We start from the raw sequence: 24862 nt of genomic DNA, 5'->3' as shown, positions 1-24862 counted from the left end.
ACAGGAACAGGTTCGCAATTGGCAAACAGGATCCACAAACGCGAGCTGTGGCGAGTTGCGAAAAAGTCGAACACTGTCGCAAAGCTACCCGATGCTTGCCTATGTTGTAGTGAGGCATACTTAATCCTAGCTAATTCCAAGCTATGTGAAGCCACGGGGAAATTCATGACGCGGACCCGCTCTTGTCTAAGACCTGGAATAATAATAGATGCGAGGATACGGGAGGACCTTGCCGCATGAAAATTTTTGATGTACTTTTGTTGACTAACAATAGAATGTGCATTGCCCCTCGACCCAGAATGAACTTTGGAATATTCTTCTGTGAATACTTTGATGTGGCACACATTAATGTTATTTGACCAACACGTTCCAATGATTCTTTTTAAAATAATTGGACAGAAATACTCGATATTCAATCATGGGTCAGGGTCGAAAGTCGCAAAATTGAATAATGACAATATAGAGGCGAATTTCGCCCTCCCATGGTCTAGGCTTGGAGTAATTGGAGATACTAAGTATGGAACTTGTAATACACTATGACAATGACATCCATACGCTATTCTATTCCCCCTTTCCCCATCACAGCGTCGCACGTCCTCCCGCAGCTCGACCAACGGATTCGCAGAGCTAAGTGAACTTGGTGATTCTGCAGTCGCCAGTCAACATTGAAATGTGCAAAACGCATACTTATTTCTCCTAAGCACGCATTGGTCACACGTCACATGTTCTGGAGTCTTTGCCTCCTTGGGGAAGTATAGAATTGCTAGTTCCTGATAACTAATGTTTGACTAATGTAAGTCAGCAAAAAGCTATCAAGCCGAGCCAACTAGAGCGAGTGAGCAGTGTCGGCACAAACAAAAATAATAAAAAAAGGTCCGAACCCGCCCCTCGTGGGGTCCAATCGATGGCTGCCATAGTAGTGCAATGCAAGCCCCCTCCATATCATCACATCAGGGCAATCGCAGAAGGCGATCTGCGGGCCATACCTTCAATGGGTGGAATGTCCGTGCCGGAGGCGGGTTCGAACCATGGGACGGAGGTGCTTAGACCAAGTCTCATATCTCTGATGTCGACGTGCTTTTTACGGTCGCGTATATAGATCGCGTAGAATATTGAGGCTTCTCAAATGTACACCCAGTTTGGATATAGTCTTGTTTTGAACTTATTGTCTCTCGAACTCTCTAAAGTAAAAATACAGTGAAAAAAAAAAAAAAAGTCGCACAATGCAACTTATAGACTGATACAATTGACGGGTCAGCCCGCGTCTCACACTGTTTGCTTGTCTCATCTCGATATTACCTACAGCACAGATCAATTACCCCTACATATGTATGTGCTTTATTAGTTTAACTTGCTAGTTAGTTTGCTGTTTGTTTACCTAGGTAACTTTGTACATTTTCGTCAGCAAGCTGCAAAGCACACGAGCACATCACATCCCGGCAGACTCGTGCCCAAGTAGTGGGGCATGCACGGTCGTTCTCCCAAAGTACTTTGTACTAACTAGTATATATCCATTGTGCTACTGTGATGCAGGACCCGTCTAGTTGACAAGAGATCATCGGGGAAAGTGGTATCGTTACATATATCTGATCTGTTTAACATGTTCACCGAGGTCAAGAAGCCCGACCCGCATCCAGGCAACCATTTTAGGTAGGAGCCTACCTAGGTCGAAGCTTGGGGCCAGTCTGGATCAGGAATGGTTTCTGTGATAAGACACATGTTATGTCTCTGCTTATTGTCAGTCGTATTTTTGTTGCTGTGAATGATTATCCTTCGGGTGATATTTTGTTGGGCTCTAAGGTGTGTAGGGACCCAGGAAGCAGAGAGAGAGAGTTGTGTTGGGAGAGAAAGGAGCGAGCTCCCATACAAACTATCTAGTTCAGACTACGAACGAGGGGTTGATGCCTTGAAACCAAGCCGTCCAACACAACATATTTCCAGCCGAGGATATCTCTCCGAGTGCGACGTGATCTGTCTTCTCGTGCTCCTCGCGTATAGGAAATGAACGGCTCAATGGCAGGGTTAATCAGCAAGACGCTAATCTTTGGATTTAATGCTCATCTCATACTGTATATTAGTTAGCTTTGTGGGGCCAATTGCCGAGGCAAGACCAGGGAAGCGTGCTAGATACCTGAGTCGATGTCTTGGAATATCAACGTTGGCATCCGAGAGTCAGTGGAACGTGCCAAATAGCGAGGTATATGCTATGCGGTCAGAGTGGTGGGCGGGGACCTACATGTAACTATTGTATGGACAGAGCCTCTATTGGATGTAAGCGGTATGGAGAGTAGCTTACTTGTAAGATCTCTCCTGTCTTATCGATATATATTCATGAACACATGGTAACAGCCGCTTAAAAAAGGTTGTATATTGGACCACAACCTAGTTGCGTATGGCTCAGCAACATGGAAGACATATATCCATGCAATATATCATCAGGATCCTCTGGTAGGAAGTCCCATGACCAACACGTGGGCATGCATTCAGACAATCCGAATTCTAGCTGTTGAGACAAGTCTTCAAGTTTATGTTGTGTCACCTCGTGGCATTAATTGTTGAGATGCGGTGAGCGGCTGAGGCTGAAATAACACTGCAGTTTTATGCATAGGTAGTGCATGTACCTGCATTCGACTGCAAGATCGCGCTCCAAACCTTGGGATTTTGGTTATGATCTCAATAAAGTCGGTCTTTGCATCTTACGTGATTCGATATGCAGAGAGCGCTAGCATTCATTTTCTCTAAAGTTCATAACTATGCTTTCTCACCGAGTTTTCCAACGTTCTATTGATGGCTGAGAGCGCGCCCGTTTCTTCGTGGCCTTTACCCCACGATCGCGATCCTGTAATCACGCTGTTACGCAAACTACTAGATGTGACCCTTGGTAGAACATTGGTCCAAATCATACTTAAAGCATATTCTAACATCATACCCCAGCGTGTATTATATGTTGTGCATTGTCGACTAAGTCTACACCCCTTCTTCTTCATATATATATATCCGGTTTAAGCTTTTGCTAAAGACGATGTCGATCAGCTATATTACATCAACTTAAAAATACCCCGTAACAACGCGACCACTGAATTTCGACATTGAATTTAACACAAGATCCCATGGATGCGTACGGAACCTTGGTGCCTGCCTAGGTGGTCACAGGGATTATCCATGCATACATAAGTTTATCGTGGATAATATTGACAAGCAGTTCAAATAAAAACAAGCATGCAGCGTACTCCATACACATAATCCAAGCTCATCAATAGAAGCAGCGGAATGGCGGTGGACTCAGAACAGGGGTTATCCATTCAACGTCCACGGAGTATACTCCTTACTTTGTAAAGTCCTCTACAGTTGTACGGATATTCATAAGCAGTCCAAAAAGCAGATGCACAACCCTGGAAATCTAGATCGTTCTCAAAATCTTGGATTCGAAAGATCAGGCTAGCAGTTACAGGGTCTAGTTAGCGGGAGAAAGTACCCAAAAAATGCGTACATGATACCGGACCTTGTATAGTGATTTGCTAGATGGTAATGGTCAATGTTACATACAGCGTAAGTTTCCATATTGTCGATTCAATACCAAAGCCCACTTAGACCCGCGCATGAAAGAAACGACCCAGGGATAGTCGCCGATGGGGCGATATGGAGGCAATCAACAAAGAAAGATAGAAGCTACGCATACATCTCCACTCACCATACTCCACAGTTCATTTCGCCTTAAGGGGAAGTCCACAAGGAAAGAAATCCTCTAAACCCTAAAATATCCGGGACGGCCTCCGCAGCTGTCTAGAAAGCCACCAGAAGGTGACACCGGATGCACACGGCTGGCGGATTGGCTAGCAGGATTCCGCGCAACGGTCCAGACCGGTACTTCTTTCCGGGATTAGGGGCTAGTCTGCGCCTCTTTCCCTAATTTCATATCCCCGACGCCACCAACAGATTATACATGATAGCTTATGTTACCTGTCAAGCACTCCAGGGCTCGGGGCCACCAAATGAGCGGCACAGTGAAGCGTCGGCTGTATAACCTCTGTCCGAGATGGGTATAAACCGGGGTTGGGCCGCCACACGCGATGCATTTCTTTGTTACCACTTTGTCCACGATCTGAGATGCTAGATTAGGACCGGCGATAATCGGGCCCAGAGAGTCCAGATTCGATCAGGCAGATGAGCTTTGCCCGAAATTGGATCGCAGCCTTTTGTCCCCTTGCTTTTTAGCATGGCGAAGGAACTTTTGTGCGGGAGAGCTTCCGGTCCCAAGAACAAAGACTCGGGTTGCCTTAGTGGAGGCTCGCAGTCAGGGGCTGCCTCGAGGATTTACCATGCGTCTTCGCGTGGAGCTTGATGCACCATGTGGTCGTAAATCCACTTTATGGAGTATAACTGACCATTCATTGGCGGTATTAATTAATTGAAAACCCTGAGCTCGATAGGTCCATCATGTTTTGCTCTAAAATCAATAGTTTAACGTCCCCTTAAAGTGTGGATAGAGGGGCGGCTGTGCCGCAGTTCCAGAGTTTTGGTACGGAGTAGAGTTCGAGGTCAGAACCTACTCGTCTCTGGAGACTTGAATGTCAACCTTGCTTCGGGCAATGCAACTCAAAGAATCGTTGGGATCTCCAGCTGTTCGATTTCTTTGTTTGGCGCTGCACGTGATTGAATTGCAATGCGGGACTTAACAGCAATCCCCCTGTCAACTGGGACAGACCTGGCCGTTGCGCAGTGAGCAGGGGTTTGAGAGCGTGTGGGGGAGGCTAGAAAACTAGCGGCCCTATCGGAAAGACCGCGTCACTCCGTACGGAGCAGACTATTGATAACTTTGTGTCGCGTTGCGTGCGTTCAGGCCGTTGAGGGGATCAATAGTTTCACTGAAATGATTACTATTGTAAGGTGCTGACCATGAACCTGGACTCCCCACATTCACGCCATTTCCTTGGGGCGGGATGAAAGAGGGGATATGATAGGTATTGGATTGAACGTATCATTATCAGAATAGTGCAGGACGGCACGGTTAAAGGGATCACCGTCGCGTCCGCGCTGGTGATGTGATAGAGGCGTCTTGTCGCATTTACGAGGGATAGTTTAATACGAAGTACAGACTAACCGTACAGTCGTAGTGTGAGTCAATAATAGACTATCGACCCTGTAATCCAACTGTTGAGATTGCAGGAGACCTCGGGAATAAAAAAAGCATGTGCCTGGGGTGTGTCTGTGTCACGTGGACCAGCACACCTTCTAGGCAGGCACAATTTCCAATCCGATCCCTCTTCCTTTGGCTTCAGTTAATCTATTAAGCACCTTGGAATGGCGATCTCATTTTAGAAAACCCCATGAGGTGAAACAACCTCCACATTGTTGGCGATCGCATCAACTCCACTGTTTCCGACATACCCAGAGTTCTACTCCGTACTCCGAAGTCTTCTCTATACATAGCCTTACCTGGCGCAACTCATGGACAGTTATGGTTACTGCGTCATTCTGTGGGGATAACCTTGGAAGGGCTTGAAGCTTCCCTACAACATTGTAGGCAAGCCGAAAAGCCGAACCGGTTACTTTGTGGTTTCGACGGCAACCCTTTTTTAATTCGCTTTCTCCTAAACTCAGATACACAAGGAATCCTCAACAGTGTTCGTCGTTGGTTGTTCTAGCAACGGTCCCATTTAGCCGGAAATGGAATATTCTCTGGAGTCAACTATTTACTCCAGTGGACCACTGCATCGGGAATCAAGTGGTCTAGTTTAAAGCCCGGTATCTACTCCGTACGGACCACACAGAAGTGCTCACGGCGGAGCTTTGGCTTTTGGTTCTAATGAGAACCAAGAAACACGCCTTTTTCACTCCACTATCACTGCTGATCTTTGCTTAACTGGATTACGTGACGGAATAGACGCGGGAAACAAGGACCGTTTCTCTGTGAAATCGGGAACGAAGAACATGCCCTCAATTCCCTGAGACTATGACAACATACCCGTGGACTCTTATCTTGTTTAACAAGCTCGGACTTACGGATTACTCCCCATCTTTCAATGGCTCTCCCCGCTTAGGGCCAGGTTTCTATGAAAGGAGATTTGCCGAGCGATCAGCAACCTTGGAATCCTTCCTGGGCAAATACGGTAATACCAGTATTTTGTGTGAGATGTGATAAGAAACCCCAGCCTCTGCCAACCAAATCTTCGAAGAAACGAGAAATAGAAAAGGGGAAGCAAAAATTTTCCTTTTTTTTCATTTTTTTTTTCAAAAACCCAAAAACCATTAAATTTCACCAGAGTTTCTGCAGACCAGCTCGTGCGCAGATCCCGAGTTCTTCACAGCGCCGAATCGGATTCTGTCACTGTGGAGAGTTCCCACCCACGTGCATCTCGTCGGAGAATGTGGGATTTATTCCGATTTCGCGGTTTCCGCGGGAAGATTGGGGGTAAGCTACTCCATACTCCGTACTCGATGGAATTCAACTATGACAGGAGGTTCCATGTTGTCGGTGTAAGCTTGCAAGCGTTAGCTAATGATCGGTGATATTCTAGGAAAGCAAATGGTCCCGTTCTCCAAGGCTGGCCCACGATGCTGGGTCGACCCCATCATTTCCACTCGAGAGATCCCTTTCGCTTGTGGAGATAGTCCATCGGTGTAAGATTCCTTTGTATTTTGGGTTTACCTTTCCACTACCTGATCGGGAAGGTGAAATATGTGTCACACTTCTAGCCCCGGATAATGTCTCCAGTGCACAAATGGATACATCCCCACGCGCCAGCTCGTTGGCCCTAGTGTCGATGCAATTTCATCACATTGTGGAGACAGGTAGGGCTCAGGAAGTATGGAGTACGGAGTACGGAGTACATGTTCCAATATGGGCGGCTAACTCGGAGAAATGGAATACGGGTTGGTTGTAGTATACGTCGATGTGACTACTCAGCGAATATATATACGTCGTATGGCTTTACTCACTTCCTTTTAGACTCGTGGTTATTTCAATTACATAGAGTCATGTGCATAAACACTGTAACTTGATCACGTAGAGGCTCTTGTATAAAGGTCCGAGAATGTACAATCTATATTCTATGCTCTATGTTCTAAAATCTATATGCTACCTAGTAACATTAACATGTACAGTGACGGTGCATAAGTTTGGACACCCCCTATAGTGGGTCACCCTCACCGCCCTCCCTACCGCCTATCCTAACACGCCCTAACACGCTAGTATAGCTAGTATGATCTCGCGTCTCTACGCGGTTTTACCCCCTACACCTCCCATTTTCACTATGGCTCCGCGTAGTGAGCTTACCCCAGCACTACGAGAGCGAATCTGTGAGCTTCATAGCGCTGCTGGGTGGGGGTATAAACGAATTCAGAAGCGATATCCTTTCATTTCTATCTCTGGGGTTCGTTATACCATTAAACGCGATCGTGAGAGAATCGGCGGTGTCACGAAGCCCCGTACTGGACGCCCTAGGAAGCTGGACGAAGCTGATCGTGAGAAACTGCTTGATACTATCGCTAAGAACCCGAAAATCACTCGTGAGGATATGCTTGCTAAGGTATCGTATAAAGTTAGTATAATACTACTTTATGCTATTATATACTCCTTTCTAACCTTTTATATAGGTTAAATATGACTCAATTCGACGCCTTTTAAATGCTAAGAATATACGGAAGTGGCGTTGCTCTTGGCGGCCTTACTTAACCGAAGCTCACGCGGTTAAACGTCTACAATGGGCTCTGAAGTATCGTCACTTTACACCTAAGGATTGGGGCCGAGTCTATTGGTTTAATGAGTGCTCTATTGAACGTGGTATTGGTGTTAAGTAAGAATAGACTTTTATACGCCCGCGGGACCAGCCTCGGTAGGGGCAATGTCAAGGCTTACCCTATAAGGGTAAGCAAGTGAAGCAGATGTTTTAGGGTGCTTTTTGTGGTGATTTCCGGCGAACTGGTTTAATTCCCCTTTTTGGAGACGCTTAATCTAAGAGGGGGGTATTAACCGCTTTGTTATTAAAGAGTTATATCGTCGAATCCTACCTACATTGATTGTGCACGAGGATAGCATTTTTCAGTATGATAATGCGCCTTCGCACACTGCAATCATTGTTAGGGAGGCTCTAGATGAGATGCAAATCGAGGTTATAGATTGGCCACCTATATCTCCAGATTTAAACCCGATCGAGAACCTTTGGTCGTTGTTAAAGCAGAAGATATATGAGCTCCGACCTGAGCTGATTCATATGCGTAATACCGATGAAACAAAGGACCTGCTAATCGCTACTGCGCAAGAAGCATGGAATCTGCTGGATTGGAAGCATATAGAGAACCTATCTGCTACAATGCCGCATCGGGTGGAAGCTATCATTGAAAGTCAGGGCTGGTATACACCGTACTAGGTAGATGTCAATGGAAATCCGGAGGTTTTGGACCGGCAGAATATTACATAATATTAGTGGGTGGGGTAGGGGGGTGTCCAAACTTATGCACCGTCACTGTATGCAGGGGAGGGAAAAGTTCTCGATGACAGAAAACGCAGAAATGCGCGGTGTAGGGCTTCATGCGTGAAAGGCCGCGAAGTGAGTGTATGTTGTATAACAGGTTAACAAGAAATAACCAGAGAATGGCAAAAGAAAGATCGGAGAAGGAAAAGGCTCAATCAATGAGCATTCCGAAGAAATGAAGGGCTTGGAGAAAAATGATGAAACGATCAACCTACTCGGCCTTCTTGGAAGCCTTGGTTCTCAACTTCATGAGTCCAAATACCAAGGCATATCCACTGATGGCGAAGATGACCGAGATACCGATATCTCTCCATCCGGTGGTGTAGTTCATGATATTGAGATTTCTCAGGAAATCACTTCCGTCTGTATACTGGCAGACCTTGCAGGCCGAGGTAGCATCGGGGTTGACCAAATTGATGCTTGAGCCAGCGCCGGACATATAATCCGACAGGTACTGCGCGCAGGTGGTGCCGTTGAGCGGCTCGAACAAAGCAAATTCATCTTCATTGCAGGTAACCTTGGCACCCCAGAGGCCGAAGGTCAACATACCCGAGACAACGTAGTTGAAGGGATTGAGGTAGTACATCCAGTACCGCCAGAACACGTTGAGCTGGATGTATGGGACGAAAATACCGCAGAACAGGACAAGAGTACTGATGATCAAGGGGTTGACAAGCGCAGCAAAGGTCGGGTTAGGTGAATAGGCGGCGACGAATTGACCAATACCAGTGTAAATGAGCTCGTAGATCAACATCATGAAGAATGTGGCACCAGATCGGCTCGACTCATGAGGCAGTCTCCAGACGGGGTAGTACCAGCAGACAAAGTAGAGAACCGCACAGATGCAGAGATACGGGAACTCGGAGACAATCAATCCGGTAACGAAGGCAACCCAGGAGTACATCTTCGACTTCTTCTCGCGAGTATCGTAGATATCGCGGCGCTGGATGAAGAGCGGTTGAAGCTGGTTGATGACACCGGGAGCGACGAAGACAAAGTTGAAGATCGTGAACATCTTCAGGTTCAAAGCTGACACACTTGGGCCAGGACGCCAGAAAGAGAACCCATTGAGCATGGCTGAGATAATGTGAAGGGAGAACTTGTTGTTGACATAGTTGGTGTTTCGGAAAAGCGCGACATTCATCCGATGAGTGACGATTTTGGTCTGCTCCCAAAGAGGCATGGAGAATTCGAATCCATCATCGACAGTTCCGGGGGCTTGCTAGCAGCATCCGCAATCATTCGGTCCAGTTCCGCGATCATGCGAGTCTGCTCAGGAGAGTCGAGCCATATCTGATGCCAGTCCTTGTCCTTGACAGATTCGATACCACCGGTAACAACGTCAATCATAAATTCAGCTGCGTTAGCATCGGTAGGGCACTGGGCCCCATATTGGCCAAAGTATTGCTTAACGCAGGCCGCATTATCGCCAATGTCGCCAAAGTAGACAGTCTTTCCGCCCTTTGCAAGAAGAAGGAGAGTGTCGAATTGAGCAAAGAGCTGCGCCGAAGGCTGGTGAATCGTAACCTAGAATGTCACTTGTCAGCAAAATGGTCTTGTAGTTGTTGAATTGGAGAAATAGAAGACCTACCAAAACAGCTTGACCAACATCAGCCAATTTGCGAAGGAAACGAACGGTGTTATAGGCCGATTGTCCATCCAAACCAGAGGTGGGCTCGTCCAAGAAGATCAGAATGCTAGGCTTGGATACCAGTTCCACGCCAATTGTGACACGCTTTCTTTGCTCAACGCTAAGTCCATTCCCAATAGTACCGATAAGAGTGTCTGCCAGGTCATCGAGCTCGAGAAGATCAATGATGGTGTCGACATACTTGAGCTTATCTGCTTTAGGGGTGTTGCGAGACTGGCGAAGAAGGGCAGAGAATTCTAATGCTTCTCTCACGGTTGCGTATGGCTCGTGAACATCTAGTTGTTCGCAGTATCCCGCCATCCTCTGGAAAGACACTGGGAGCTCACGGCCATCAACCATGATAGAGCCGTTGATAGTACCATCTGTCTTACGCTGAGCAAGCACATCAAGAAGTGTTGTCTTTCCCGCACCAGAGGAGCCCATAAGGGCGCCTAGCATGCCGGGCTTGACCCATCCGTGAATGTTATCCAACAGCACTCGGTCGCCCGTGGGGGTTTGGACTGTATACGTGAGGTTCTTCCAGGTAAATATCGATGTGTTTCGGTTGAGATTTTCATCGTCAACCTGAATGGGCTCGTCGGGAGTCTCGCGCGTAGTAGACTTTTCGTTATTTTGTGCTTCTTCGTCGGAGACGGCGGCATGATGCTGCTTGAGCTTCTCGCGGGGAATAAGAAGAGAAGAGCCAGCGCCAGCACCCGCTTTCCAGTAGGATGTGAAAACAATTGTCAGGATGGCGAAGAATCCCCACCAGCCCCAGACGACACCGAAGTTCCGCCACATTTGAGAGTGCTTGTAGTGAAGTGATCCAAGGTACTGATCGCCGGTCACATAGTTTGCGCCTGGCAAAGCACCACCAACACCCGCACAAGCTTGGTTCTCGGCTCCGACTTCCTCGTAGCCAGGGCCACTTGGGATCAGGTTGTTACCAACACAAGGGATATGGCGCCCATGGAACTCGTTCGACATGGCAGCTTGGAAGGCATAGGCAAAGGGGTTCGTGTAGTACAGTTCGAGGAACCAGTTCTTCATCTGGGGCTTGGGAATCATGTAACCTGCGTACATGACAATGCCCTTGACTGCAGTTCCCGAGATTTTAGACGCGGCTTCGAATGTACTGAAAGCGGATCCGATAAATCTGAAAAGAGCGGTGATGCACTGAAAGATGTAAGAGTTAGTCCAAGTCGACAACCTGTCAGAATCGAATAAGAAAACGACTACTTACCAGAGTCGTTGTGAACAAAATAATCCAGAAGGTAAAGAAAGCAGCCGCAGTATGTTTCAAGCCAGACATCCAATAGATGACAACCGAGAAGATAGTGCACTGGAACAACAGCACCGGGAAATCCGCCATGATCTGAGCCAAGGAAAACGCAGCCGGGTGGTACATAGCAAAGCCCTTGTGTTTGACCAAGACCGGACGGCCCTTAAAGGATTCAGTGACCTCAGACATGGCAACGATGCAGTTGTACAAAAGCGAGAAGAATACAGCGCCACCCTTGGTGAAGAGACCTGCGGAAGTGTCTGGCGAGTCGTAGAAGCAAGAACCAGCGATCAACGCCATCACACATGACAGAACCTGTTTGATGATGAATGTTGACTTCTCACCCCACAGAATCTGATACTGTCGCTTGGTGCATGCAATGAGCTGAACCCAAAAGCTGGTGGTCAGACTACTACCCTTAGGCAGGTGGCTGGACTTTTCCCACGCAACAGACTCTTTGAAGGCATCTGTGCGTTCGCGGCTGAGGTTGGAGTCGGGATAGTCATATGTTGAGACCATACGGTCATAAATGCTGGACTTTTTGTATTCGGCCAAAATGGCATCGGCGTTTCTGGGGAATGTGTTTTCGTATCCGGGTCTGATTTTCCGCTCTGTCGGGACTGTCACACCGGTGAGGAAGTCGCCTATGGTTTTGTTAGTTGATACTAGGCTTGGTTGTCAGATGTAGGAAATACGTACCGATGTTTGCTCCATCAGTGTACACGAAGCCTAGGTCTTCCATGAAAGGCTTAGCTGCAGCCGCAGGACCATAGTAGATCTGCTTTCCCTCGTCAAGGACAAGGACCTTGTCGAAGAGATTATAAATTCCATTTCCCGCTTGATATAGGGTCACAATGGTGGAAAGGCCGAGAACATCAGTCATAGCGCGAAGTGCCTTAGCCCATTCCAATGCGGTACTGGCATCCAAACCACGGGTACTGTTATCCCAGGAGTAAACAGAACCCCTAGTCGCCAGACACTCGATAATAGAGACTCGCTTCCGCTCACCACCCGATACACCACGGACAAACTCATTTCCAACCTTGGTATCTGCCGTATGGCTGATTCCCATAGACTCCAGAAGAAACTGTTTGGTCTCCGCTGTGTATTCGTCAACACTTTGGACTCCCTCCGGTAGATGGAAAGGAACCTTGAGTCTGGCCGCAAAGTCCATGGTCTGGCCTACTGTCAAACGTGGATAGAAGAGCTCTTCTTCTGTGTTCATCACAATCTGGCCATTATAGTCCTCAGCTTCCTTGGGGGACATGCTTCCGAAACGTACGTCACCATTCACGGTGTGATAACCTTCGCGGCGATTTGACAGCATCTTGAGCAACGTGGTGCACCCCGAACCAGGGCGGCCCAACACAAGCAACATTTCTCCGGGCTTGACACATCCATGACTGTCTGACAAGATTGACTTGAGTGGTGGCTTTCGGCGAAAATCCTTAATCAATTGAGGAAGGTTAAATTGCGAGATCATGTTTTCGTTGACGGCGGCTTCGGCAGCAAGGACATCGACGGTTAAACTTTGCCATGTAACACCTAGCTCGCGCTTCTTGAATCCAGCAGCTTCGTCACGTTCTGCATTCCGGATCACTTGCGGTGTCATGCTCCATTCCGCAGTCTTCTTGGGGGGTATTGAAGTGTCGGCGTGAGCGACATTCAAAGTCTCGGAACTCTTTGCTTCGTGGATGTTGGCCTGGGGTACATGCAGGGTCTCCACGCTAGTAAAATTATGAGTGTTGAGCTTATGGATGGGCTGGTTGTCCGGGCTTTTGTTATCATTTTCGTCTTCGTTCTGGTATTCGCTGTGCAGCGATCCATCATCGAGGCCGGGATGCTGCTCCATGATAGGAGACTTTTGAAAGAGTGGAGATTGGTCAAAGAAGTAAAGATATAGAGGCACAAGTTATTTAACCTGGGAGGTCTAGCATATTTATCCTATAAAATTCTACAAAGGGGCAAGTCATTATATGTGCCGACTCCAGACCCGAAGGAATAGGAGATTGGAAGGCTGATATTGAATAGCCGTTCCCTATTGGCTAAACGAATTTATACCATGATTCTGTTCATTATTGCTGCTAATGCAGAGGCCGTTGTTTCACCCCTATGAATAGATCCAAAGGAGCCTGGAAAACCCGGCACAGAGGCCGAGTTCCATGACGAAACCCACTTTTGGGCAAATCTTGGGTTGAGCGAACTGCAAATTTCCAGGTTGTCCAAAGGCTGTTCAACAGCTAAGCATTGGAAGCCGGAGAATTGTCCGGTTCACCCGGCTTCTATTGTGTTTTGACACTTGAGACATTTAGGGCTGACAGTGACGTTGCAGATCACTGTAAAAAGTACGATGGATGTTATCCGTGGATAATGCATTAGTAACCGATTGTTCCTGCTTCTTATTTTGAAGTGGATTGATTACTGTCAACTGATAATCTCTGGTGATCTATGTATAACTTCTACGCGACGTTCGTAGGCGGCCAATCTGACCAGCATATTAACGGGTTAATGTTTACATATTTCTGGATAAAGATTAGTGTTCTAGATTAAGACCCCCGGTCAAACCCGAAATCCCCTAAAATTGAACTGTCAAGACAGTGAGCAAATTAGCAATGCCGAGGCACCGAAACCGTGAAGATTCCATGGGCTGATAATCCCGATAACCGGGTTCCCGGGGATCCCGATCTACCCGAGTCTTACCAAATTGAACTCTGGCCTGGCGTCTTCCCAATCAGGAAATATGTGCCTTGATTCCCAATTAGGAAATTTGCGACTGCTTGCCCGGATCCATTGCGGGTCTGCCAGAATCTGGCGTGCTGCATAAAAAAAGGGCCATACAAAAGTCCATAGTTGCAACTTCACTAGCTGTCGTGAAGTGTTGGCTGCCTGCATTGGAATTTTGAAGTTTCGCAGCGATATCGTGTCCATCGTTCATGGTAATGGGACACTTTGTTCTATTGGCCCTCGAGATCTTTAACACTCGAGTGCATTATCTGAAGAGGCAGGTAGCTGCGGGAGTGTTGAGAGGTCGAACTTGACATAGCGACAGGCAAATTGCTGTCGCCCGTTCCAAAGCCAACCACCTGAAGTAAACCGATTGAGTGCGTCAGGGTCATGCCTTGGATCTACGATACCCTCTCATAGATTTTGGGATTGATGGAAGAAAGGAAACTGTCATGCGTGCATGATGGGGGTTACGGCAGGAAAGCGTGACCCCTAGAATTATTCTTAGGAAGGGGCCTCGGGTGCCCTTCATATCTAGCCCTAGAGTGTTTGAGAGTGAGAACCCGGGAAGGTGCGAAGATGTATCATTTTGTCATTAAGCAACAGCGTGTTGTGACTCGTTATGTAGTAATAGCTATTATAGGTACGAAGAAAGGACTTTTCACGTGTGGCACTAAAAAGACACGCGACGATACCTACTAGACCCTTTTTGCTTCACGGTACTAGAAGCTGCAGAATCCTTACTCATATATAGGTACTAGTCGGGATGATACATAACAGCCTGGAAACTCTAGGTCCCGGAATTCATGTTACACCTCCTCCTAGTAGCAACTATGGAAGTAAAAGCCGACCACAACATCCTTCGAACTTAATAGTGCTACGGGGAGGCAAATTTCACCTGACTACATACCTGACTACCTGACGGCCTTTCCGCTGTATCTCATATGCTAGGAACACGTCCACGGATTGCTCAGGTGTGATCTGTGATCCTACCGTTTGCCATACAATAACTGCCACCACTAATCATATAATTTGCGTGTCGCAAATTACATATACAAACCTCAACATCCCAATTTCTAGACGCGTCGTCGCGTACCTAAAATCCCTGACGCTGAAGCCAAACTTTCTCACGAGAAGGTTCAAGCCACCGGAATGAGGTAGCTCCGTGTTTTTAAGTCCTCTGGTATGGGTCTTAGCTCTTGGCTAAGAACAGCAGTGGGGGATGTAGATAAGAAGGGCCTGTCTGGCACGCGTTGGAAGCGATCTCTCTCTCTTTTCTAATATATCCGAAAAATCCTCTAACCAATATACCTGACAAGGCATAATAGTAAGTGACCCCTTCAGATACGCACCGAGATTGTTAGTGCTATTATGTGGACTCGGTCACTGATGTACTATAGGTTACATGTATATATATCCTCAGGAACCAACGACACCAGTCTAAGCCGATCCAAGAAGCCGGCACAACATGAAACTCTCGGTCATTGCCACCCTCTGCTTCTCCGCTTTGGTAGCAGCGACCCCAATCCCACTCAGCAACAGAGACTTCCTCCCGACCCCAATGCAAGCCGTGGAGAAACTGTTCCCTAACTCGGGGATCCCAAAGCTGGCAGAGGGAATTGGGAAAATATTGGAGATTTGTACGTACATGGTTTTGCATCGTGTTGACCAAAATGCTAATGATATATCCTGTTGTTTCTAGAACTGGGCGGTGATGTCTTTCTTGGGTATAGGATTGAATATGCCAGGGGGCTATGGGGTTGACGCTACTTTTTTCTTTTCTTTGCTTGTGGGTTGTGCAGCAAGTCTGCCATGAACCGTTTACGCTGGTTCCATACGATACATATATCCATTTATAATACTGCAGGAGTGTCGTCCAAATGAAACATATCGTTTACCAAAACATAGATTGGACACCTGAGTCCATAGATACCAAAGATAAACCATCACACCAACTAAAACATGCCCTCCATATCCAAATCGAGGAACTCAGGATTGCCAACCGCCATATCGGCCGCATTAAGCACATCATCAATAGCATCCATGCCAGCCCCAGAATCAAGCCCCATATCCTGACCCACACCAATACCACCATCCATGCCAGCAGCCGCCGCATCCGCCGCCGCCTTATCCAACATCTGGTTGATATTATCCGGATCATCCTCATTGACCGTATTACGCGCGACATCAGCAGCAGAAGGCTCAAGATCCATCCGATCCTCCTGCCCCTCAACACCAAGATGCATATTCTGAATAATATTCGAGACATCGATATTCGAGACCTGCGACGGCGGCGCCATGAGCATATTAACCCGGCGCGAAAGTCGAACCACGACCTCCGCGCGCAGCGGGTCACTCTCAGAGATCTTAGGCACGTTCTCGTGCTGCAGCGCCAAGGCATCGCGCAGCGTCAGGATCGCGCACCGCGGCAAAGGTTCCTTGCTCGGGTCGACTGGGTGGTAGTTGTTTTGGTCGACGGCGAAGGACTCCGTCATCGGTGCACATACCATTGTCGTCGCGATGTCCAGTGCGATATGTCCACTGCCTGCTTCGGTCTGCTGCTTGACTTCGTCGATTATCGCGCTAAGCACGCGTGTTGCCCCCAACATGCGGATTCCTGCTAGCACCTGCCGGTGCGTGTATGCGTGTGGGGCCATGCTGATTCCTGGGTTGGCGCTCCAGAGGACGAGGGATTGGAGAGTTGCGCGAATGCTGGCTATTAGCCCGCCTGTCGGGTGGGAGGTCCAGGTGTCGAGTTCGGAGCGGCGGCAGCTGCCGACGCGGCGGAAGGAGATGTATGGCTCCAAGGCATCAAGGATTGGTTTGATATCTGTGCGCGACGTGTTTCTTGTTCGGACGTTTTTTAGTTGTTCTTCTAATGGGCATCCGGTTATGTTCAAGACTGTTTGATGGATGGCTTGAGCCTCGCCGGAGATTGAGCTGGGTTTGACTAGGGAGTGGAGGGTTTTGATGGGGATTGTGGGGTCGGTCTTGTCGGTCTCTGATTCCCAGATGTGGTTGCCCAGCCATGTTAATGCGACGACTAGGGAAGGGAGGAGGAACGGCTCGAGCAAATCTGTATTGTGGTTAGCTGGGTATCTAATGGAAAGCGACCGCGTGACGATGTTCTTACATTCAAACCCGCCTTTCAAAGTGTCGAAATCCAGCTTCCCGGACTCACATGCACCAAGACTCTGATCGAAAAGTGTTGTTACAAGCATGTAAAATTCGTGTGGGCTGCAAGTGGACATGGTCTCTTCGCTGATCCCCTCGGCAATGAACAGAGCTCCTATCCAAGCGCCGAGATCTTTGTTTTGCTTCTCGCTCAAGTCGCTCAGCTTCTGGCTGCAAGCGCCCCGGTCCAAAAGCTTCAACAAGAACGAGTCGTTGCTCGAGATACCCATATCAGAAGGACTCAAGTCATAGCGGTATTTGAACGCGAGAACAAGCAACAAGATACTGCCAAATTCATCATAGACAGGCTGATTTTCGCCCTGGTCCTCGTCCCACTTCCAGGAATCCAGGACAGCACAAAGAGGTTGCAATACTTGCTTTGTAGTTCGGAAAAGCAACATGACGTCCAAGGTCTGCGGGCGGCGTGAGAGCGAGTTGCAGATGTTCTTGAGCGTCATTGTCTCCTTCTGATTACACAAATTATGCATGACCTTGAAAAAATTAGCATCCTAATGCTTTCAGAAAACACACATCAGTAGTATGAAACATACCTCGACCACGGCGCCAACTATCGCGCCTGCATTACCCTCCATCGACTCGATCTCACCAATAAGCTGCTCGGCGCGTTCATGATTGTTATTGATTTGCGAAACGAGATCGTCCTTGACATAAGGCCCCCCACTAGACAGTGTCTGCATGGGGTTTTCTCCGAGAAGCTGCTCAATGCTAGATTCTCGTATGAGCTTATGCGAGGCACAAGCAAAGAGGAACTCCTGACGAGCATCTGATAAAACACTGCTGCCCTGCATGGAGAACATCTGAGAGAAGGAGGGGAATGCGTTCGGATCCAAACGGCTTAAGGCGTGGCTGATACACATTTCCATTGAGATCGGCACCATGGATGCTGCTGAGATGGCCGCGAAAAAGGCGGGAAGCTTGTTAACAAGGAAAGATCGGAACAAAAGCATTGTGCGGCTAGACTCATTGCGATATACTCCATTGGAAAGAACATCGAAGGCTGCTGTGATAATTTCCTCGATGAGGACGTCATTGTGGCCCTGGTAAGGGGTTAGTTACATGTTCTGAGATGCTCTTTACTAGTGATGGAAAGACTCTGAACCACTCTGACTAGTGAGAAAGAAATGGATCGTATTGATTAGACTTACCTGATATCGATTAGTGAGGTAGTTGATCAGAATGGTATCATCGACCAGAGGACGTCCGACAACCTGTTGCTAGTCAGTCACGAACCCAACATCGCAGTGTAGAGAAGCGTACCATTGAATTTATGTATACATAGAGTCCAGCTCTAGTGTTAACAACTGGGGCGTCCATGACAGAAGACTCAAACTGGAGGGCATTTACATTCACGCCGTCAATACCAGGCCCCTCCAAAGTCTTAGAAGGCTGACCAGGATAAAGATGGAACACTTTCTGCAACTCTTCGAGGCGATGTCGAAGCGGCAGAGAGACATCGATACAAAGAGGCAGATAACTTGACAAAGCCTGTCCCAATTTCGTTTTCAACCCTAGCGGAAATCGTTAATAGACCCTCAACGGATATGGTAGTATCATCTCCAAGCGGAGACCATGTAGATTTACCTTGATTATAATCGCTGGACAGCACTTCCAGTCCTTTGCTAGTCCCAGACAAAGCCGCAAGTAGAATCCCAAGCGACTCAAACAACGAGACCGCGTCAGGTGACCCCATCAAGCCACCTGTGTGTTGCGAGGCGCCCATGCTGTTATTGTGCCACGCCACGACAGCCAGAATCCAATCTACGGTAGCAGAGTAAATATCTGCAGCCTCGATCACGGTCTTGGGAATTGAGCCGGTGGAAATAAACACCATGACATCCTGGATGACTTTGATATCCGTCATGAGAGTGGATGGTTTCTGCTTCTTGGACTTAGGCGGCGAGCTCTGTCCCTCGCCCTCGCCCTCGCCAGATCCCGACCCATCCAGAACAGAAGAATGCTTCAAAAGACTCGCCAGCGCAGATGAAGACTTGACCCTCCCAACCTTGCACAGTCCATCGACGTACAATGGCAAAAGAGGGTCCCAGGTAACACTGGAGGAAGCGCGCGCTTCAAGGAGCAGATCGAGGAGCTCATTTTCCTTCACCGGCGAACGGGAAAACATCAGCCCTGACAAGTCCGTGAACTCGTCTATATCTATACGATTGGCCAAACATTGGTGGAGGAAGGTCCTCCATTGTTCGGGGATTGCCCTGTCCGGCAGCATTGTCATCTCCACAACATAACACTGCACCCCAGAAGCTAGATATGAGATTGCAAGTTATAGACTCGCAATAAGCATTTTTCCTTAGAGGAATAGATCGCTGGTCTTGAGGCTGTGAGGGATAGCTCTTTCTCAGGTCGCGCTCCGGGCTCGTGAAAGCAATTACGTAATTATCACGTGAAACAATATCTCAATGCACCACGTGACTTGAAATATTTCTAATGCCTCAGGCCACGATTCAATAGTCACGGACATTCTTCCAAGGTTTGTTGTACAAGCATTATTTAAAGTCATGATGACAGAGACAACACCCGAGTGGACCTATGTATCTAATATTGGACTTACTTGGATAGGATTCAACGAGAGTTATGGCATTGACATTCAGTCCTCGGCGACTCTGATAAGAATCTAGAGTTTACAACTTTACGAGACCACACAATTATTTTTAAGTTATTCATTGTATCTCATTATCATCATGACAGTCCCAAGTGCAGAACCAAAACAAACAGCGGTGCTCAAGTGGGGATATCAATCGAATGCAACAGTGGAGAAAACCAAGCGCCTCTATCCGTAACCCGCTTGACAAAAAGGGTAAAAAGCTATTTAAATGAAAAGAAAATGCATCAAAGCTGCCTCTCCTTAAGAGAGGACAGAAATCGTCACAGAACACCTCCCAGAATAAATGGGGATGCGACTAATTTACCACCAGTCACCGTGCTCCTTCATGGCCTCAGCGACCTTGGTGAAACCAGCAATGTTGGAGCCAGCCACGAGGGAAGGAAGAACACCCTCAGCAGGGGTGACATACTCCTTAGCAGTAGAGAGACCGTTGTTGAAGCAGTCCTCCATAATCTTCTTAAGACGGGAGTCAACCTCCTCACGGGACCAGTTGACACGGGCAGAGTTCTGGGCCATCTCGAGACCAGAGACGGCAACACCACCAGCGTTGGCGGCCTTACCAGGGGCGTACCAGATGGCAGCGGCACCAGGGTTGGCATCACGGTGGGCCTCGAAGACATCGATAGCCTCCTGGGTGGAACCCATGTTGGAGCCCTCAGCGATGAACTTGCAGCCAGCGGCGATGAGAGCCTTGGCCTCATCGCCGGAGACCTCGTTCTGGGTGGCGGAGGGGAGAGCGACATCGATGCGGCCGGCGATGTTGGTCCAGGGGCGGGCACCGGGGATGTACTTGAACTTGGAGCTGAAGGCGTCCTGGGTAGCGAGCTCGGCGATCTGCTTGCGCTGGACCTTGATCTCAGCGATGGTGTTGATCTCCTCAGCGGTGAAGGAGCCCTCCTCGCCGTTCAGGACGAGAGCACCCTGGGAGTCGGAGAGGGAGATGACGGAGCCACCGAGCTCGATGACCTTGAGAGCGGCGTACTGGGCGACGTTTCCGGAACCGGAGATGGCGACGCGCTTACCAGCGAAGGATTCCTTGCCGCCGGAGGCGTGCTGGATCATGTGCTCGACGTAGTAGACGACACCGTAGCCGGTGGCCTCGGGGCGGATGAGGGAACCACCCCAGCTGCCACCCTTACCGGTGAGGACACCCTCCCACTGGTTGCGGATCTTCTTGTACTGGCCGAACATGAAACCAACCTCGCGGCCGGTCACACCGATATCACCGGCGGGAACATCGGTGTCGGCACCGATGTGCTTGCACAGCTCGGTCATGAAGGAGACACAGAAGCGGCGGATCTCGTTATCGGTCTTGCCCTTGGGGTCGAAGTCGGATCCACCCTTACCACCGCCCATGTTCAGGCCGGTGAGGGCATTCTTGAAGATCTGCTCGAAACCGAGGAACTTGAGGATGGAAAGGTTCACCGTGGGGTGGAACCGGAGGCCACCCTTGTAGGGGCCAAGAGCGGAGTTGAACTGGACACGGTATCCACGGTTGATTTGGACCTGAACGGAATTAGCATGTGGCAATTAATTAGACATTTTCAAAAAGAAAGGTCTTACCTGGCCTTTGTCATCTTCCCAGACAACACGGAACTGAATAACACGCTCGGGGACAGAGACGACCTGAAGAGCCTTGCGGTACTCGGGCTTCTTCTGGAAAAGAGTGGAGTTCTCGAGAGTGGAGGCGAGCTCTGTTTCGGGATTGTTAGCTGAGTCACCCCGAAATTATGCCCCCGGTGGAGCCAAAGGCCGGGAAGATGCCGATGGGTAAAGGAATTGAGTCGGGAAATAGTGTGTGATATGGACGATATGGAATTGAAATAAGAAAGGGAAAAATTAAAAGAGACATACCCTTGTAGGCCTGCTCGAACTCAGGCTCGAAGGGAAGGTTTTGCATCATTTCGGCCGGTACTGTTAACTCTGCTTTTAGGTAAGTAGATCAATGCTAAGCAGTGATCTAATAAATTATAAATAAAGACAAGAGCAGAGAGAGTATTAAGACAATTGAGATTCAAGAGAGTAGATGAGAAGAGAAGAAAAGAATGGGATGGGGGAGTGTACAATTATATAGAGATGTGGAGAGAGAGAGAGTCGAAGCCGGAGTCGGACGAGAGAATCCGGGATTGATTGGAGGGAAGACGGGAGATGGGTTAATGCGCCTACAAGTCGACAATAATCCCCAAGACCAGGTTGCACGGGGAATTAGGATAAAGATCCAAGAGAATCGATGAAACCCAATGATTTGCCTTTCCGTGGGAAGAACGTCCGAAGTTCGGGGCCCGAACAATGTTATCTTATGGTTTAAGGTCACAGAATTTGCACAGAATTTGGCTTATCTCTCCCACTCCTTTTGGTCCCATCACCTTCATTACTACACTTTAACCTTCCCATCAATCACAGCTCGTTTTTTTATCCCTAAATCTTCCTTGTCCCTAATATCCCTTCCGTGTTCAATTCGTGTCCTTCGGATCGGTCCTCTCCGACAATCTTCTGAATAAATAAAATGTTAAAAAGTAAATTTAACCTACCTAGGTAGTTTATTAGGAGGCTGAGAGAAACCTTACTCTAAGTAAAGAATTCGAACCCCAGAAAATGCATGATGCGACGAGTTGGTGCTTGTACTATGATCGACCTATTATGAAGTAGTATCCTATAAAGTTGGATGGAATCAACCAAAATAGGAAAAATAGGAAAACTAAAATCGAAATAAACGAAATAAACGCAAATAAAATCTCGAGTTCTCCGCCACCAACTGCCAACTTCGGCAATTTGACTCGGCTGCAGGCTCTGTCACGTGCCCACTATCCCATAAACGGCGATCAAAAAATGGATCCTGCTACTTTTGGCCCACCGAGCTTATCTGATCGTCTTTTTCATTCTCTAACACGTTTTACTCATTCCTCCTTTATCTACAGCGTTTAGTTTAAGCAATTAATCACTTCCTTTACTCCACGGAATTGCACTGAGGGGTAGAGGGGTAGAGGGGTAGAGGGGTATCCCCCCAGATGCAAATCTAGTCAGAATGATAAGGGGAAAAAGAAAAGAATCCGTACTACAGAATGTTCATAGTCATAGAAATCCAGAAATCTGGGATATCCGAATACCCGCAGTGCCACCCAGATCCCGAATGTCCAGTCAATTGCCCCCTAATAGTCATCCCGGTGGGTGCAACCCGATTTCCCAGGGCTTGTCCTTTCCCCCGGCTTGGGTCAGGCACCAATCCCGTGTGATGCCAAGACCCGGTTAACTGCATTGGATCATCCCCTGATAGTCGGCGTTGCCAAGCACAGGATACTCCGGATATGAGATGGGATATGTAGCTCTTAGTTGATCCCTAATCTTATGATGAACATGATATTGCTGCAGCATTCATATTGTCCTCCAGTATAATGGTGCATCATACGGTGTTCACTAGAAGAAAAAGCCAAATTGCAACGGATATCATGATGTTTGGGACATTGGTCGATCCTCAGCATCATGCGACCGCCCAGCAATCTAGTGGTTGCCCGCTGCAGCCCTCCGCAGAACGCCAGAATTCGGGACGCACCTCCCCACTCCTTACTGATAGCGATTTGCGGAGGCCGCGCTTGGCTTCCTGGGGTTGCTGCATGGATCTTCACCGAGAAGCCAAATGTAGAACCAATTCTCACACGGGCCATGCTCCGTCTTTTTCATTTTCCCGACACCTAATGTGGTGTGATGTGTGATGTGTATACGTAACTCTTTGCACATCAATGAGTCGACATCCTGACTGATGAATCGTCGGTGCACATGACCACCAACGCACACAGATGTGGGACAAGGCCCCGTCAGGACCCAGTGGGTTTCCCTTGCAGATCCAGAAGCTTAATTCCTTCTAGAGCTCTCTAGCCTCCAGCGCTGTGGACTAAATTCCTGGTTCCCGTTAGTCCCTAATGTCTGCATATGCGTTCTTATCTCGGAGATTCGGAACGTTGGATCTTGGGTTCGACAACGTGCTTGCATGAAAATTGCAAACGTGGACACCACGTCGTCTAGTTCATCGGGTAGATCTGCTAGATTGCGAGTAGTTCGGCGTCTTCTTTCATGTTTTGCGTACTGCGCCGTGATCATATGTACATGCAGATAGTGCTTGGGTTCCCGAGTAAAGCACATTGACGTTAACGTCCTTTTGCTCAGGACTTGCCATGACGTGCTATCTAACGGATGAGAATCGGTGTATATCACAAACTCATCGTCTTGACTTATATAGAAGGTCAGTTTATTCTAATAATTTATATACATCGAACTACTCCGTATTACAGGTACAATATACAACATGAACTATTCTCCACTAAGAACATAATCTCCGAGGCTTGGCCTGGTCGATCCACACCCTTAAAGCATGGTCCACCACGTATTCGCCATTCAGACAAAGACGATAAGCCTAGAAATATACTAACTCCAGAGGATCTAACCCACGGCTTTGCTAAGAGACTATATATACGGTGGCGTTTGCCAAAGCAGCCTAATATCAGACCACAATCTGACGACTTCGATAATGATCTATATGCAGATAACCATCAGCATTCCAACCAAGCCACGTGGAAATAGTAACGAGCCTCAATTCCACACTAGCCTAGCAGCAACTTGACTCATCCACACCTGCCCCCAGCGCGATGTCCGAACCCATCAAAACCCATCCTAATATTGGACTATTACCACCAGAATATCTGTACTATTATATACATTTATCTCGCACCTACCACCTACCTATAAAATATACCAGACCTTCAAAAAAACATATATGCACATACCTATGCTATTCAACTATATCCACTTACCCACAAGTGGATGGTGAACGTCCATTTCCCCGGGCGATCGGATCTCAGGAAAACGGCGTACTCCGCAACAACCGATCCCGCACATCAAAAGAATATTAACAACCTTCCGATTCGTCCAAATTTCCCTATCGA

The 24862-nt window shown here is 48.0% G+C and overlaps 5 protein-coding genes across 5 annotated transcripts; 1 reads left to right on the top strand and 4 right to left on the bottom strand.

Moving 5' to 3' along the window:
- Positions 1-7253: 7253 nt before the first annotated feature.
- Positions 7254-8369, top strand: N7525_004585 (uncharacterized protein; the record flags this gene model as incomplete). Its single annotated transcript, XM_061213068.1, is given in 4 exon segments — positions 7254-7541; positions 7597-7796; positions 7807-7867; positions 7962-8369. 4 exon segments carry the CDS (start codon positions 7254-7256, stop codon positions 8367-8369), a joined length of 957 nt encoding a protein of 318 aa, XP_061070089.1.
- Positions 8370-8685: 316 nt separating this feature from the next.
- N7525_004584 (ABC transporter sequence) lies at positions 8686-9549 on the bottom strand (the record flags this gene model as incomplete). The annotated part of the gene is made up of 1 exon (XM_061213067.1): positions 8686-9549. One exon carries the CDS (start codon positions 9547-9549, stop codon positions 8686-8688), a length of 864 nt encoding a protein of 287 aa, XP_061070088.1.
- Positions 9550-9614: 65 nt separating this feature from the next.
- N7525_004583 (ABC transporter sequence) lies at positions 9615-13238 on the bottom strand (the record flags this gene model as incomplete). The annotated part of the gene is made up of 4 exons (XM_061213066.1): positions 9615-10001; positions 10066-11280; positions 11348-12030; positions 12086-13238. The coding sequence occupies 4 exons, from the start codon at positions 13236-13238 to the stop codon at positions 9615-9617; spliced, it is 3438 nt and encodes a 1145-aa protein (XP_061070087.1).
- Positions 13239-16065: 2827 nt separating this feature from the next.
- On the bottom strand, positions 16066-19427 carry nut1 (putative RNA polymerase II mediator complex subunit Nut1; the record flags this gene model as incomplete). Its single annotated transcript, XM_061213065.1, has 6 exons — positions 16066-17186; positions 17244-17775; positions 17836-18342; positions 18451-18513; positions 18563-18813; positions 18887-19427. 6 exons carry the CDS (start codon positions 19425-19427, stop codon positions 16066-16068), a joined length of 3015 nt encoding a protein of 1004 aa, XP_061070086.1.
- Positions 19428-20225: 798 nt separating this feature from the next.
- N7525_004581 (glutamate dehydrogenase) lies at positions 20226-21828 on the bottom strand (the record flags this gene model as incomplete). The annotated part of the gene is made up of 3 exons (XM_002565621.1): positions 20226-21431; positions 21489-21619; positions 21780-21828. The coding sequence occupies 3 exons, from the start codon at positions 21826-21828 to the stop codon at positions 20226-20228; spliced, it is 1386 nt and encodes a 461-aa protein (XP_002565667.1).
- Between the last annotated feature and the right edge of the window lie 3034 nt (positions 21829-24862).

Source organism: Penicillium rubens, assembly GCF_028828025.1.
Source record: "Penicillium rubens strain IBT 27055 chromosome Unknown utg000002l_segment0_segment0, whole genome shotgun sequence".
NCBI lineage: Eukaryota > Fungi > Ascomycota > Eurotiomycetes > Eurotiales > Aspergillaceae > Penicillium > Penicillium rubens.
Note: the sequence above shows the minus strand (reverse complement) of the source record. Positions and strands in the feature narration are given on the sequence as shown.